The 13,766-nt window shown below is 39.2% G+C and overlaps 1 protein-coding gene across 1 annotated transcript; it reads right to left on the bottom strand.

Annotated features, from left to right (window-relative positions):
• Nucleotides 1-2,344: 2,344 nt before the first annotated feature.
• Nucleotides 2,345-13,539, bottom strand: RAB9B (RAB9B, member RAS oncogene family). Its single transcript, XM_036016508.1, has 3 exons — nt 12,230-13,539; nt 7,535-7,591; nt 2,345-5,255 (listed from the first exon to the last, which is right to left on the bottom strand). Exon 3 carries the CDS (start codon nt 5,211-5,213, stop codon nt 4,608-4,610), a length of 606 nt encoding a protein of 201 aa, XP_035872401.1. The 5' UTR covers nt 5,214-5,255; nt 7,535-7,591; nt 12,230-13,539; the 3' UTR covers nt 2,345-4,607.
• Nucleotides 13,540-13,766: the final 227 nt, after the last annotated feature.

The following is a 13,766-nucleotide window of genomic DNA, read 5'->3' as shown; positions in this document are numbered from 1 at the left end:
CCCCTCTCCCTCTCCCTCCCTTCCCCTTCTCTAAAATCAATGAGTATGTCCTTGGGTGAGAATTGTTTTAAAAAGGTGTAACACAGTTTACCTGCCCTAAAATCAAGATTAAGAGAAGCACTCCACTGTAATAAACCTACATCTCTATAGCAAGAAGAGAAAAAATGAAATTATTTTCATTTCCCTGAAATTATTTGGCTGGATCACTGAAGTAAAAAAAAAAATGTTGCAGTTAGAATTACTTCAGGTAATTTAAATGAAAGTAGAGATGCCCACCCCAACTCTTACACTTTAATTACTCAAGTCAATCCCTCAATCTTCCAGTGTTTTAAAAATTCAGTTACAGAATTAAACATAAAACATTTATTCCACACCCTTTACTTCCTGAAAGGACCATAGCCAACATATTTCCAAAAAATGAGAACCTATTCTATTTCTTAGGACATCAAGAGGACACTTCCCACTTGGCTATGAATCAGGCAGAAAAATAGCAAAGACAAAAAACTAGTTTTCTGCTTTTAAAATAAGTTTTGGATGAGCCAATCCTTTTTAAAGATGCTCATAACTTTATGATCTTGTATAGGCTAAAAGTTACATCATTATAGCCTATCAAAAGGATTTCAGGTGCTGTATTTGAAGCAAAGTCTTATAATCTGTTAAATGATTATCCTCAGAGATGAAAATAGTCCATGTGGTAAAAAAAAAAAAAAATCTGTAAATCTGTTTTCCGCCGTGTGATTTCAACTGCCCAAAGTTCCAACTGCCCAAAAATAGATAGAAGAGAGAGGATGGCTAAACCTGAGACAGATTGACTCAATGTAATAAAATTATGTGATGTGGACAGACTTGAGTCTATAATTTAAAAGTCACCACCATGTATATTCAATCCAGTTGATGCTGATCTTTAAAGTCTAATATGTGGAAGCAAGAAAATAGAATATTTAACAAAATTATTCTTTGTTTTCTGATTTATTTTTGCCTATATTTTCATATTTCCTAAGATATGGATAATATTCCAGTCAAGAAAATAAAAGGAATATGTACATTCTGTGATGTTTTAACATTTTTTAAAGATTTTTTTTAAGCCCTGGCTGGCGTAGCTCAGTGGATTGAGCACGGGCTGGGAACCAAAGTGTCCCAGGTTCAATTCCCAGCCAGGGTACATGCCTGGGTTGCAGGCCATAACCCCCAGCAACCACACATTGATGTTTCTCTCTCTCTCTCTATCTCCCTCCCTTCCCTCTCTAAAAAAATAATAAATAAATAAATAAATAAAATCTTAAAAAAAAAGAAAGTACTACAATAACTAATAAATAATACAAGAGTAAATTCTTTGTTTAAAAAAATCATTTATTATTTATTATTTATTTTTTAGAGAGGGAAGGGAAGGAGAGGGAAGGAGAGAGAGAGAGAGACATCAATGTGCGGTTGCTGGGGGCTGTGGCCTGCAACCCAGGCATGTGCCCTGACTGGGAATCAAACCTGCGATGCCTGGTTCACAGCCCGAGCTCAATCCACTGAGCTACACCAGCCAGGGCAACATTGTTTTAAGTTATAATGAATACATAGAGAGTAAAGATACAATCTCCAGTCCTAATACTCTTCATACATTAAAAAGTGACATAAAATAAAAAGAACCTCCCCATCTTAATTTTTTGAGTGTTTCCCAATCAGTAGAAGAATATTTGTCTGATCGTTAGGTAGTGGCTGTTTGGAGTATCACATGAAAAAAAAATGATCTAAAGGCCACATTCAGTACAGCTGGAAAGACTGAATTGATTGATAAGTACTGTCTGCCATACCCACCAATTGATCAAAAAAAGAAATGGAGAGAAGAAGCACAAGCATTGTATACTGGTTATTCAAAAAGCAGTTTTTATTTACTTTAACACAGATGCCTTTTTACAGTTGGAACAAAATATCTGATACACAAGTTTGAGTTTTTAGCAGCACCTGCAACAAGAGGATTGTGGAATACCTCGGGGTAAAGTAGAGATGGCTGAGGCTAGCACAAATTAACCTGAAATTGAACAATCCACTGAAGTCACATGGAATCTGAGGCCCCCTGAATATTAGCCCAACACATGAAAATAAACAGAATAAATATTCTGTATGACATTCAAATGGACCATTGAAAAACAGTATAGTTTCAATTAGAAATATTTTATTCAAAAAATCTAGTGTTTATGAAAAACTACCAAAAATACTGCACTACACATTCTAGGGTACACAGTTTCTAAGCCTATATGCACAATTCCCGGGATTCACAGAATTCAGCCTTTGGTGTTTTTTAATCTTACTCAAATTACACATCACCAAAATGCCACTGTTTTTTTTTTTTTTATCACTTTCTGTCAAGTGCTTTCACTAAGATATTCTGTAGTGATTTGGCAGGGAAAAATCGTCATAGCTAAGAGGAAAGAGGCCTCAGTTGACCTGCCAATAAAATTAACTCTTCTTTCGGATGTACAGGAGGCCTATGAATGGGATACCTACACAATTTTTTTTACTTAAATGGCCATATTATATTTTGATACAGACAAGTACTATTCTGAGTGGATGGAAGTCTTTATGAAGGCTTGAGATCTACATATAGAAAATATTATAAGCAGAATGCAAGTAGAAAGAGAAGGCCCCAGGTCTCATGCACTTTAAAACAATTAACATTTAATAGTTCTGATGTACAGAATTTCACCCTAACAACATTGTAGCAAAATGATCATAGAATTTTGAAACCAGTGTTTATAGGCATAGGCAGGATAGGAACCAATACTTATGAGCTATAGATTTCCAGTTCTGTCTTTGATTTCTATCATAAAAGTTTGCTGGACAGTAGGGTCGAGACTATATTTAAATTGGAAATATTGAGTATGACTGGGTTGAAATATTGTCTTCAACTTGGCTGTGTGGCCAAAAAGTCTCAGAGCTCTTAAAACACCCAAGGTTCAATGTGTAAGGCTGATTCCATATATGGCTACAGTGGAGCATTCTAGGCTATATTCTTGTGAAAGCTCCCCTACCCATCAACCCTGGCCAAAGTCTCTTTTGGGGGTCATTTATAACTGTCCCTCACCAACCTGGGTCACTATTTTTATCAATGTCTTAAAAGTATAGCTAAAAATCTATGCAGGACAAACAGGTCAACCAATAAGAACTAGACTTCATACAGATAGCTGGTAGTCATAGTAATAAAATTTTGACAAATCACTTTTGTATTTTAATATGGTATCTTTAGGATGTTTATATCAGGGCACACAATGTTTACTTTGATCTCAAGATTTTTCCTGCCATGGTATGAAAGCAAAAGACAGAGCTGTGTAGTTGCTGTTAAATGCTTATCCCAGAATAGTTTTTGAGCATTTTAAAAGTCCCTCTCCATAGTCTTAGCTATTGTCTTAAAATACATCTAACTATAACATGGCACTGAAACATAGTATGTAGCTTACAGATTCTTAAAACTTAGAGCTGGAAGGGACTTTAAACCAAACATACAGCCAGTACAGAAATTATTTTTATGGCATTTTAATAGATGGTCATACAGCATATACTTCAATATTTTTAGTAGAAGGGAATTCACTATTAAGGCAATCCATTCTACTGTTGGACAACTCTAATTATGAAAAATTCATTTTAACAATGGGTTGAAGTCCGCTCTCTGGTCACTTTCTTCTATTAATAAATACTGGACTTAAGGAACCCTGTGAGAAAAGCCCATTATCCCCCAATCTTTTCTGAAGGCTTATCTGAGAGCACAGCATGGTGGGCCAAAGGACCATCAAAATTATGAGCAAAGAGCACTGCATTCAAAACCATATACTAAGCAGCATTGCTAAATTGATAAGAGGTTGTCAGAGAAGCAACATCCTTATGCAGCAAAAAAGTAGACTTATGAAGTAGAAAGCAAACCAACCATTTATTTGCAAAGGTGGTTGGCATATTTAAACATAATCTATTTTGTAGTACCCTGATACTTCAAATGCAAGAAAGATAATCAAGTTCCAGTGTCATCAGTGTATCTCTTATTGAGATGGTATTTTTTGAAAAGCTCAGATGGAAGGAAAGCATACATAAGGATTTAAACAAGCCAGTGTACATCATTATACTTTTGTGTTCCTAATCATTACAACCTTTTTATAATTCAAGCTTAGGACATCATTGTTTGCATTATTATATTTATTGTAATACAGCTCAGAGTATTATTTTTCCCACTTTGGCAGACATGTTAGAAATTGCTTGGCAATAGTCAGTGGTGACATTTGTTAGTTGATTAATGGAACACTTATAGGAATAGCTGTAGCTCTTTAATTCTTTCATGCAGCTGGGTTCTAAGTTTAAACTGTGATTTGAAAAATATTTAAATCTCTCAGGACTAAAGCTTTCTAAAATGTCCTGATGCACACAAGAAGGAAATAGCAGAAATCACACAAAATACACTTGGCTTAATAGACACTTTAAAAAATTGCTCTACAACTTCAGTTTGACTCTAAATAACAATTGCAACTTTATCTCTTACCCTTTCTTTTGTGTGTGCACTTTTAAAGAGGCACAGTTATTTTTACATTACTGACTTACCAATTTGAGGTATGCTTTTAAAAGGCTTCTTACTTTTAACAGCATGAAGATCCTGCTTTGGAGCCACTGTTCAAGTCAATAGTGTGACCCAACATGCAGTGCTCCAACTGTTCCTCTACAGCCAACACCTGCCTGACAGCTTCTTCAAAGGCCACTGTTACATTAGTATCATCTTTGGCACTTGTTTCTAGATAAGGGTAATCACCATTCTTAATGCACCAGGCTTGTGCCTCCTCAGTAGTCACTTGCCTATCCTCCTTGTCTACCTTGTTACCCAGAACTACAAAGGGGAAGTGCTCAGGGTCTTTCACATCTGCATAGTAGATGAATTCTTTCTGCCAGTTACCAAGGTTCTCAAAGCTCTGCCGGTCATCCACGCTGAAGGTCAAGAGGCAGCAGTCTGCTCCCCTATAGAAGGGTGTCCTAAGGCTCTTGAAACGCTCCTGCCCTGCAGTGTCCCAGATCTGAAGAGTTACAAAACGTCCATCTACCTCCAGATCTCGATTTAAGAACTCTACCCCTATGGTGTGAAAAGCCTGGGAGTCAAATTTATTGGTTACATAACGGTTCATAAGTGAACTTTTCCCAACTCCACCATCACCCAAGAGAATGACCTTTAAGAGCAGGGATTTACCACTCATTGTTGCAGCACCAGATAAGGAGGAGTTTATAACCAAGAGAACCTGAAAATAAAATAAAAAGTAGGAGGGAAACAGTTAAACTTGAAATGGAAATCAACTTCATAATAAAAGTATCAAAATTATGAGGTTTTCTAATTTAGCTTTTCTTGATTCATGCTCATTAACTGATATAGTACAGCAGAAGGAATAAACTTCTTTTGGAATGAGGAGAAAAATAGGTCTTGTTTTTCTGAGGGTTCTTTCTTGTGCCAGGAAAATCACTGAATGCCATGTGTAAGCAGACCAGCAGATGGTGCTGCAATTTGGTTCAGCTCTAACCCTATTCTCAGAGGAGAGAGTCTAGAATAGGGATGCCATTCCAATATGTAACCATATTAGCTTCTACTTTAGACAGTTTCAAACAAGAGGCAAAATCTATGAAATTGATTCAGGTTTTGAAGTTTGTTCCCATTGGACCCAAGCATTATTGAGGAAAGAAGGCTGCATAAGCTAGAATTCTGTCAGTAGAGGTTTGGGCTAGAATTAGACCAAACTTGGAAGATGGAAAAAGGTCAAACTTCTTCTGACATTTGCCCCATTTTACTTGCATTGATACGGGTACTCTTGCAAGTAAAAGATCTTCCATAATCTTTTCTTCATAGAACAGTATCAGTTAAATTGATGATAGTTGGCTGGTTACCAATATAACAGCTATCATTCAGGAGGAATATATTGAATAGCTTATTAATTTTCAGATTTAGGTTCTATTCCATACCAACACTAAAAAATAATGTAAACTCTCAAATGCTAATAATTATACTGAATTCTTCTGTTTTCTCCATAATGCATCTATACATGGAATACCTAGAATTCATCTTAAGATAAAAAGATCAAATATTTACTGAACAACTGGAACAGGGTGCAGTCAAGAGGGGGGGACCCCAAATAGGGATTTGAAATGGGGTCCAGAACTCAGGGTGTTCAGGAAATATTAAAATGTCCTCACCACCCACCCAGGTGTGAGTTGGGGGAAAGGACAAATGGAGCAGGGCCATTGAGGGCTGTTTTGCATAGCAACAGCTTTGCAGCTAACCTCTGGTGTGGTCATTTAACATATCTATAACCTTTAACTGGTTACATAGATATGTCAAATAGCTGTGGCCATGCTCTGAGCCAGGGGAATGGAAGTAACTTCCCCACCAAGATGTAACTCGGGGACAGGTCCCCGGAGTTATAGTTCCTGCACGAGAGCTTGGAGATTATTGGCTCCATGATATGGGGCCACCCCTGCCCAGATTCATGATGACAGCCCAGTGAACTTGGAATAATACAGGAATGCTGGCAGGTGCAACTGATTGTAGGAGGAGTCGGAAATGGGGCTGCAGAGGAAGACTGGCACAAGGATTTAAACCCAGACTCAGCAGCCGTTGAGAGAGAACCACTTGGTCTTTAGCAGAGTGGGGACTCCTGCAGCCCTGTGAGAGAGAATCACCATGCAGCTTTAGCAGAGAACTGCCACTTGGCCTTGGCAGAGTGGCAACCCCCCTCCGTTCAGCCATTGAAGAGGGAGAACCACGTGGCTTTGGCAGAGTGGAGACCCCCACAGCTTTAGAATGGGGAACCACCACCTGGCTTTAGCAGAGAGTCCAGTGACACAGCTGATGGTGCTGGGAATCAAGGGAGGCCTACCAGCTGAGATGGATTACTGGGAAGAACTGGGGGCTCCCAGAGCCACAGACTTCTATTTCTTTTCCTGAGATACAGTATCCCAGACTGGGCAAAGGCGGGAAGGAAGGACTGTGTATGTTTGTGGGTGTTTTAAGGGACTTTGGGATTTTGATGGAGACATTAGATCACTACTTTAAGTTTGTATAGCATTAAATAAACATTTCCTTTCCTTTTCACAAATCTCTGACATTGAGAGATGTCTTTCCTCTGGTGGCAGACATAACGAACCTGAGGGGCTCCTTTTGAGTAACAGTATATCGTCCCAGGTCCCCCCCCCCCTTGTTGCTCTGTAACACAACTACCTTGTTCTAGATTCTGTTAGATACTTTCACACTAGCTCCATTATGGGAACTCAACAATGATGATGTTAATTGAGTATTATTTATTCAACAGGCCCAAAGAGATAAAAACTAATCAGTAATAAAACAGCATACACAAGAGTCTGGAGGCACATACATTTTAAATGTAATGTTTTAAAAACCTCAGTAGTCCTTAAAATTATGTCGGTGTACATGTGTGCTAACAATATATTTTTCCAAACATTCATTTTTAGGAGCTCCAATGAAAAAAGTATAAAATATATCTAGCCAGGTAAGTATAAAATATAAACCTACCCCGTTGGGTCTTTGTCAAAGTCTTCCCTTTTCTTGTTATTTTTCTTTTTTAGGATTCTAAAAAACAAGTTGGGAAACATTATTCTTAAAAAAAATCTATAAAATAAAGAATATATATATAAACAAACTGAAGTCAGGAAAAACACAGGTCAACCTCAAACGTACCTACAGAGAATGATTTTCATAAATATACTTAGAAGTTTAAAATTCTATAAATGCTTAACATGAACAAAATAATTTTATTGCAAGAACTTTAACTTGAGTGTACTTTATATGATATTTAAAGTTTTAGAGTGTCTCTCCATTGAACTCTCCATTCAAAGAAAATCGAAGAAAGTGGGTGATATTCACAGTAGAAGATATTCAGGAAAGGGAAAGCACAGAGGAGTCTAAGATATGTTGAGATTCTATGTCAGAAGGGAAACTCCTTCCCTTTATACCTAGCAATGTTCCTATCTGCATGAGCTTCCTAGTGCACTCACAAATCTGCCTTGAGTTTGTCTCTGCATTTGATCCCACAAGATCAGTGAAGAGAAAGCTATGTTTGGGGATTCCCTATTTATAACATATTCTGTTGGCTAATTATTTTACTCACTAACTTTGATCACCTGTCTTTAACATAGTTTTAGTATTTAGCTGGTTTTATTAAATTCAAACACAACTTTATTTAATATCTTAGTTAATTATGGCAAGAGTCTTATTTAACCAGCATCAAGGATTCTGGTCTAAAAAGAAAAGCTGTCCCTATATTTGTTGAGTGTTTTTCCTTAATGAGAAATAAAGAAGCTTTTAAGAAATCTCTTCTGCTTAATAATCTCACCAATTTTTTCAAATATAGGTAAAGCATATAATAAAGGATTTATTAGAGATATAAATTAGTAAATATAAATTTAAATAACATCTTTAAATTGATAGGTTTTATCTTCCTTCTTGGTTTTCATCTATTCTAAAGAATTCTCAAGTTTTCCACAATTCTTGATGTTTGTCCTCTTTTTTCTTTGCTCTTAAACTGCTGTCTTTGGCACCAGCTCAAGTAACAAACATTTCTTTAAATGGCAATGAAACAAGTGTTAGCACACCTCTTTATTTTTAATGCCGGTCTGTAGGATAACTTTATAGAGCCAAACTCTTGAACTCTCACTTTTAAAAAGTAACAGAAGGAAATGCAAACTTGGGCACAAAAATGACAGTATTAAGGGCCCATGCCAAATATATTCCTTAAGTTTCTAGAAAACAGGTGTTCACATCATTCAATGACTCACTAACTCTGCTCTCCCAGTTGCAGATACATCAGATGACGGGCCAAGGACTGAGTGCATATGGAAACCAAATACTCAGCTCCAGGAGTAATGATAAAGTATTGCCTATCTGAGGTAATGCTGCAGTTGCTTGTACATTTCCTATTTGGTCATGTGCACACATAACTTCTGGGTACATAGGCTCTATACCACAGAAAAGGGAGGAAAAGCAATGTGATTCAGTGTCAAGTGCACAGGGCTGGTAGCAACCAGGAGATAAGAGTCTTCATCTCTGCTTTCCCACTCATTTTTTTTATGAACTTGGACAGGTCACTTATGGTAATCTTGCTCTGTTTCAATATCGTCCTATATAAAAATAGAGCTGATGATACATGCCCTAGTTAATTCATAGGATTTGGGGGAAATGAATAATTTATGAAGTCTGCAAAGATTTGTAAGCATTTATTGAAATTTTGGGTTTGAGATTTTTGTTCCTCTTGCTCCTTCACCTGCTTTCATTCACTGATGAGAGGGCCTAATGACTCAGTATTAACCCTTCTTAGAAAGGGCCTTCCAGTGAGAAAACAAGAATTCTTTCTTTTCTCTGTCTTCCATATTTGAGAATGCCTTGTTTCCCAAAATTTTGGGCATCTTCCAATACTACAGAATCTCAGTGTTGGAGGGACCTTAAGGATCTTCTGGTCCAATCCTGCTACTGATGCTTGAGAAAACATTTGAATACCTATTGTGTGTTGTGTCCTTACTAACATGACTCTCTACTCTCCTCTGCTATCTCCAATATCCATTTGTTTGCTGGAAGTAGAGATGAATACAATTTAGGCTTGTCTTCTTGCCTTCAGTCACTAAATGCTGCTGATTTTTCCTTGGACTATCCTTTTCTGGTCTTCTGCTACCAACCTCATTTTGGCCCACATCTCCTTACATTTATTAAGAAAGCTTCTTGGCCGTTCTCTCCTTGCATTAGGTTTCTCCTTACCTAATCTACTTTTCAAAGCTTAATCACTTGAGCACTCACTGGATATAGGCACGGTTGGAAATGCATGCATATTTTAGGTGAGGTCTTAACCTCAAGGAGTTTACAAATTAACACATAAGCTTCAGATCTCATAGTTGAAACAGTATCATTTTGTTAACAAAACTTTTTGCCAAGTATGTCCTTCTAACACAACCAAATTTTAAATTCCTGGATAGTACGACCCATGTTTGTATATGTCTTTGGAGCCCCTTCAACAAGCAGTACCAGGGTCCTCCATATGGCTAATCAATAAACATTTGTTCATTAATTAACTGTTTAGGTAGGTTTCCAGAACTAATGCCTCTGAATTTATGCCAAGGTACAATAGACCCACAGTTATGTAATAAATCCAAATACTATTATTTATAAGGTATCTTTAGAGCAGAATTAATGGACTTATCTGGATCATTTTCTAAATGGGACTTAACAGGAATCCCACCTATTGAAAGTTGGTGGAAATATTCCAATTTTCCTCCCTTTCTCTCACAATTTAAATATAAGTATATAAATTTCTCCATTCCCATAAAAAAATAAGAGGAGAATAATTCTCTCCCCTTCATGTTTTCAGTGGTTGCTCACATCCCCATTAGCAGCATCATTGTTTGAAAATGAGTGTGCTCTCCTTTAGTGCATATTTAAGTTGAAAAGAACTAGCACAGTATAAAAGCAAATCAATTTTTCCTCCCCTAGAACGTGCCAAATTTAAATCAAACCTTGAAAGAAGACAACGTAAATAAGCAAAAGAACTCTTTGATAACTCTAAGTACATTTAGTAGGAAAGTCAAGCTCCTTATACATCCTTTATGGGTTCCATATCAGGTTAGGATTTGGACTAAAATGTTTATTCTGATTTTGATCCTATTTAGAAAAAGATCTGGCTTTAACAGACCAATTACCTTAGAGATGCAATTCTCCTTTCCTACCCCACTACCCCAAATAGATTAACAAGCATTCTCTAATGATAGATTATTCATTTTTTCCAGTTAGAGTTTAAGTCTCAGACAGTAAATTGAATTAAGAGTTCACATAACAGATATTTGTTAGCTTTCTTTGTTCTTCAACATACTTGAAACCTTCTTAATCTACTGTGCTGGCACCCACACAGGCTTATTAAACTGATTGTATTTAGTTAGGGAAAGGGGTGAAGGTGAGGGAGGAGGCAGTACAATGAGGAGAAAGAAGTGGAACCTTTGAAAATAGTACATTTTAGTGTGATGATGGAGAGAAGAGAGAAGTGCAAATTAGTAATGTCAGTTCAATTGCCATGGGTAGAATAATGCACAGATCCATAGTGCAGATTGGAAGAAAGTCTTGAGAGGGATGTGTACTGCAGGACTGAGGTGAGAAGAGAGCAGCAGAAGAGGGCTAGACAGTGGATGAGAATGGCACTGGTGGCAATCTGCATGGGAGAGGAGCTATAGTTGGAGAGGTGTGAGGAAAGCCCATCTTGTGGTGACATACTGGTTGAGGATCTTCAACTCACTATTGATTCCTGGCAAAATATTTGTTAATATTGCACTCAAGAACTGGGAAAAGACTTCTTTATGTAAAAATCAGTACAAATAAGAAATGATCCAATCCCTGAGATTTTCCTCCTCAAACAGTGTAGGTTATTTCCAATACAACCTGATGTTTGATGGTAGTGGCAGGGTTCATAGCAGGGAAGTCCTCTGATGTGTGCACTGGATTCATTTTGTAGAGCTAACACGTTATAGGCTACATCCACGCACTGAGCCCAAGCATCACAGCTGTCATGCCACTGAAATGCTATTCCCACATTCTGGCCCATATTTAGATTCTGTATGCAACTAGAAGGGGCCAATGTGGAATTTCACCTCTAATCTTTCGTTCCTCGCTATGACAGCTCTGTGACTATGAGCCTGAAGGCACACTAGATAGCAATTTTGCACTGTCCCTGGGCCACTTCTTCCCAAGTAGACTGGCTGGAGACAAATAGGGAAGGAGGTTTGGGTAACTGATCAAGGTACCGGGAAAAGAAGCTTCCCTAGGAGATTGGGAATGTAGTCATCTTTATGACAGGGATAGTGTTAGCTTGGAGATCTAGAAAGAGATGTCACGCATGGTGTCCACTGCCTCAGACCCAGGTCCTCTCATCTCACTCCTAGCTCTTAGAACCAGCGGCCCTGGCGCATGCGCACTGAGCCACACCCGATCCACAGGGAGCCCTATTCCTCCCTGCCCAGCTCTGGCAGCCGTTGGGATTACTCAGCAACGCCTGCCCTCCGCTGCCACCTACCCCTGAACTCCGACCACTGCAGTGCCGAGGTCCCTTTCTCAAGGGTAAGCGGCCCCAGAAATCACCTAGACCTCCCTTTCTCCGTCCTCTCCCAAAACCCCCTCCTCTTGGCCTCCTGGGTCTTGGTGGCCCACCGCCCTCCTGTTCACGCAGAGGCACCTTACCTGACACAAAGGGACAGAGACAGAAGAAATCCGCGGGCTCCAGGCAGTAAACTCCAGGAGCCGGCAGCCCAGCTCCTCAGAGACACCGTCACTGCTCCCACTGCCTCCTTGTCTTCAGTGGGGCAGCAAGTGCAGCTTGGACCTAGCGGGCCTGATAGCTGCCGCTCGTGCCCGCGGCTGCTGCTGCTCAGCATCTCGCGCCCGCGCCTACCGGGGAGGGGGCGGGGCCCCGCACTGCCCCTTTGGGTCCCTTTCTTGGCGCTGGAGACCCAGCTGCCTCCCGCCATAGCTGGGGGAGAGCACAACCTGGTTTGCTCATTCTTCTTTCATGCTTAGTGTCCGACCCTGGTCTCCCCTGTCCTCTGCCCCTCCCCTAGGTAGGCACGGCGACAATGGACTGTCAAATGTTGCTCTTCCATTTTGTTCCTCTACAGCCAGGGTCCACAGCCCCATTTCCTGCAATTGCCCTTCCACATACCGCATTTACCTTACCACCAAACCTTCTACTTTTGCCAAAAGGATAGCACATACATTTTCCTGTTTCAAATAGCTCAGGGAAATACATTACTAGCAAATACATTACACAATACATTACTCGGCCCTCTAGCTCGCTACTGCTCATGAGATTCTCGTGACAACCCAAAAAGAAATGTTCACATGTGTAACTTAGGCATAGAAGTCACAGCCTTTTGCCCTCACCAGTTAGCGTTCTGGAGGGTCACATAGAGAGGATTGCTAGAGGTTTCCGGAATTGTTGATGGAGTAGAATGAAATGTTCCAATTGTGCCCAGCCTCTCAGCCAGTACTTTTTTATTGTCTCCTGTGGCCCTCTAGTACGTCCAACTTGTTTGTGATTTATTCTTTCCTGGAATCAAAGGAGGAAAGAGTTCCTGGGTTATTCAGCCAGCACTCCATCTCTCTGTCAAGCTGATCTACCTGTGAATCTTCCCCAATATCTGAAGACCTGTGTCTGCATGGCACTGCCCTTCACTGACAGTGTGCCCCCTGAGGGCCCTCACACATGCCCTCCCTCCAAAACTACTCAGTCAGTGCCACAGGGTCCAGCTTAAATGTCACTTCCTCAGGGTAACCTTTCTCAATTACTCCTGAATGGAGGAAGTGCCCTGATTTATTCTCTTGCAGTCTTATGTAGGCTGCTGTACTTTTCTTCATAATACTTATCAATTGATGATTAGTTATTTAAATGTATATTTTGATTGACAACTGCCTTTCTCCACTAAACTATATTGCATGCTAAAATCAAGGACTGTGACTGTCTAGATTCACTATCATATCCCCAGGGCCTATGGCAATGCTTGTTACACAGGACGTGCTCAGAAAATATTTGTTGAATATGAATTAATAATTATTATTCTTTACAAATCAAATGAAGGGATCTAAATGAATCCTTTGTGCTCCTACTTAAACCAGTCCCTCACCTTCTCCAAACACACTAAAACCCTCTTCTAATGGATATAGTCCTTTAAATCAATTTTTCACTCCCACATTCTTATCTATAATAACAGGAAACTTTGCG

The sequence above is a fragment of the Phyllostomus discolor genome, chromosome X, assembly GCF_004126475.2.
Source record: "Phyllostomus discolor isolate MPI-MPIP mPhyDis1 chromosome X, mPhyDis1.pri.v3, whole genome shotgun sequence".
Classification (NCBI taxonomy): domain Eukaryota; kingdom Metazoa; phylum Chordata; class Mammalia; order Chiroptera; family Phyllostomidae; genus Phyllostomus; species Phyllostomus discolor.
Note: the sequence above shows the minus strand (reverse complement) of the source record. Positions and strands in the feature narration are given on the sequence as shown.

Excerpts from the sequence above, each read along its gene's own strand:
- RAB9B (XM_036016508.1), bottom strand. The coding sequence starts at position 5,213 with ATGAGTGGTAAATCCCTGCTCTTAAAGGTCATTCTCTTGGGTGATGGT.